Source organism: Myotis lucifugus, unplaced genomic scaffold, assembly GCF_000147115.1.
Source record: "Myotis lucifugus unplaced genomic scaffold, Myoluc2.0 scaffold_3, whole genome shotgun sequence".
Taxonomy (NCBI): Eukaryota; Metazoa; Chordata; class Mammalia; order Chiroptera; family Vespertilionidae; genus Myotis; species Myotis lucifugus.
This window is the reverse complement of record NW_005871051.1, coordinates 18,883,255-18,885,938: the sequence shown is the minus strand read 5'-3', so window position 1 is coordinate 18,885,938 and position 2,684 is coordinate 18,883,255. Positions and strand designations below refer to the sequence as shown.

The 2,684-nt window shown below is 57.6% G+C and overlaps 2 protein-coding genes across 2 annotated transcripts in view; both read right to left on the bottom strand.

Annotated features, from left to right (window-relative positions):
- LOC111828096 (striated muscle preferentially expressed protein kinase-like) overlaps positions 1-410 on the bottom strand; it is a 7,411-nt gene extending 7,001 nt beyond the window's left edge. The window contains 1 exon segment of the mRNA XM_023763387.1: positions 378-410. Coding sequence (XP_023619155.1) covers positions 378-410 — 33 coding nt within the window.
- Positions 411-879: 469 nt separating this feature from the next.
- LOC106698888 (striated muscle-specific serine/threonine-protein kinase-like) overlaps positions 880-2,684 on the bottom strand; it is a 6,857-nt gene continuing 5,052 nt past the window's right edge. Inside the window, exon 3 of the mRNA XM_023763382.1 lies at positions 880-1,035. Within this exon, the coding sequence (XP_023619150.1) occupies positions 880-1,035 (156 nt within the window). The remainder of the gene's footprint in view (positions 1,036-2,684) is intronic.

Sequence of the window (2,684 nt, the reverse complement as noted above, 5' to 3'; positions counted from 1 at the left end):
GAGTGGGGGGCTGGGGGAAGCCGGGCAGGGCCCGGGCCCAGGTTGGCCAGAGGCTAGAAGAGAACAAGGTGGCCAAGAAGCTAGTGGGCGCTCCACGCCAAAGGCGGCGCGGAGATCTCCCCGGGTGGTCGCGGGGAATACAGTCGATGGGGATGGGGGGAGAGGGGGCTCCGCGCGGGGAGGGGCGGGGGGCTGTGCGCTCACACAGCAAATCCGGGAGCCCCCTGAGCGCCCGGCCCCGCGGCCTCAGCGGCCAGGGTGGGACAGGCGCGACTCCAGCGCCCCCTCCCCGGGCCCAGCCGCGGTGACCCGCCCTCCCTCCGGGTGCCCAGCCCTTCCTACCCCCTCCCGGCGCCGCCCGCCCCCGGAGCCCTCACCTGGAAACGCTTCTTCACCCACAGCTTCTTCATGGCGGGGGAGGGGGCCGGGCGGGCGGCCGGGCGAGGAGGGGACGGGCGGGGGCGAGGCGGAGTCGGAGTCGGAGGCGGGGCCGGGGGCGGCCGGGGAGCGGACTGGAGCCAGCGCCGGTGGCGGAAGCAGCCTCGGGGGCGCGGGAGCCCAGGCGCGGGGAAGGCGGCGGCCGCGCCCAGAGCCCGCCCCTCCCCCGCCAGCCCGCACCCCACCTGGCGCCCCTTCCCTGGCCTGCACCCCTGCGTCTCCTGGGACGGCTATCACCTGCGCTCCCGCACCCCCATCCCGCATCTGCCTCCCGGGCCCTGGACACATGGGGAAACTGAGGCACAGAAAGGGGTGCAGTGGCCCCCACAAGAGATCGGGCCACGCTCTCATTGGCAGCCCTACGCAACCTCCACGCCACCTCCTTCCGCTTCCCGCGGGACGGCTCCGGAAGGTCCGGAAGGTCAGCGCATCTCGACTTGCTCACTCTACAAACATGCGCACACGGACCTGTGCCAGGCGGTACCCAACTCGCTGGTGGCCGAGTATGCTGCAGGCCACAGCGCTGGTGAGGGCGCCTAGGTCGTACACAGGACAAGGCTCCTCGTGGCTGGGGGCTCCGTGCTGACATGGCCCCAGCTGTAAACACCCCCAGGCATCTCAGGAAAGCCCAGAGAGGGCTCTTGAGTTTCTTGATGGTAGGTACTCTATCCCTGCACACACACACACACACACACACACACACACACACACGCAAGCTAAGGTGCCAAGAAGCTCTCCTAATTATTCACAAATAGGACCCATCTTCTCACTCACAGGTGAGTGTACTCACCAAACTTTCTTAGTTCTCCCATAGCATTATGCACACTTTGCCTACACAAAACTCTACTTTCCACCCAATTACTGTAACTTTCTTAACCATCTACCAAGTGCCAGGCACTTTATAAATGCTACCTCATTCACGACAACCCTATGAGCTTGAAATCTTTATGAGTGTTAACTGGCTTCATTTAACCTACAAGGCTAAGACTCAGAAAAGTCCTGTCACTTAGCCAAAGCCACACAGGTTGTGTGTCTCCACGTGTCCCCCAGATCCAAATTTCCATCCCAGCATACACAAGTAGTGCCAGTCCTGGTTTCCGAGATGTGACTACAGAGTCATTATCATCAGCACTTATTGTATGCTTAGTATGCACCTTAGCGTGTTAAGCACTTTCTATGAATAAATTCACTAAATCCTCACAACAAGGGGAAGACTGAGGCACAGAGAGGTTACTTGTCCAAGGTCACACAGCCAATAATTGGTAGAATCGGGATTCTAATCCAGACACTGTGATGGAATTAGTGACCACTATGCCATAAAGACTCACACACTGATAGGTTCCCTAACTTTATTTCTTGAAAGCATGGGTCCAAAATAAATACAGAGCCAAAGGATGAGTTTTGTTCAGCCTGCACAGTACATATTTTAGGGGGGGCAAGCATGCTCAAGTTCAGCTGCTGACAACAGGACCTTGCTCATGATCAGTTTCCACTTGGCCCCTGAAGTTACTTGTGGCCCCTTTGCTTTACAGTCATGTCTGGTACATTCTGGGTACATGCAAGTGGTCCAGTTCCCCAGATACCCGGAGGCAAATGTTCTACATGCAGACACACGCACAGGGACCTGTGCTGAGAGGGTACACATGTGTGTCTATATCATTTCCAGCCAGAGGACCCTGACCACCCACAGGCCCTTTCCCTGCCACCCCCAAACACACCCACTCACAGATGGGGGAGCTGAGTGAGGAGAGGGAGTAACCTGAGCCCCTGTTCTCCAGGAGAATCCGAGGGGCTGGCACATTCCATAGCAAAAATAACCAATGGGCAACGGGCGTGAGTGACGGGACAGCTGGGCTGAGCAGAGGCCTGTGGGATTCTGTGTTCCTGCTCTGGGCCTGCTCTGCTCACCCCCACAAGGTTGACCTGGGGCATGCTTGCAGGGTAGATCCAATATTACCCCATTTTTCCTCCATGGCTGTACTGCTGTGCCCCCTCTCATTTCCCAAACCCAGACTTCTAATTTCTGCACTGCCCGCATTTCCCCTACCAGAGAAAACCCCTGTCATCATGCCCTGCCTCACTCCCCTCCTCTTTGCCCCCTCTCTTTCATGCCTAGATTCAGTTTCTCCTTTCCCTTCTTTCACTTACCCTGAGCTTGAAACCTTATGAGCTCTGTATTTCTAGCATACTGTATAATTTTTGCTTATTTGTTATGTTTATTGAATGCTGTGTCATCTCTAGGACAG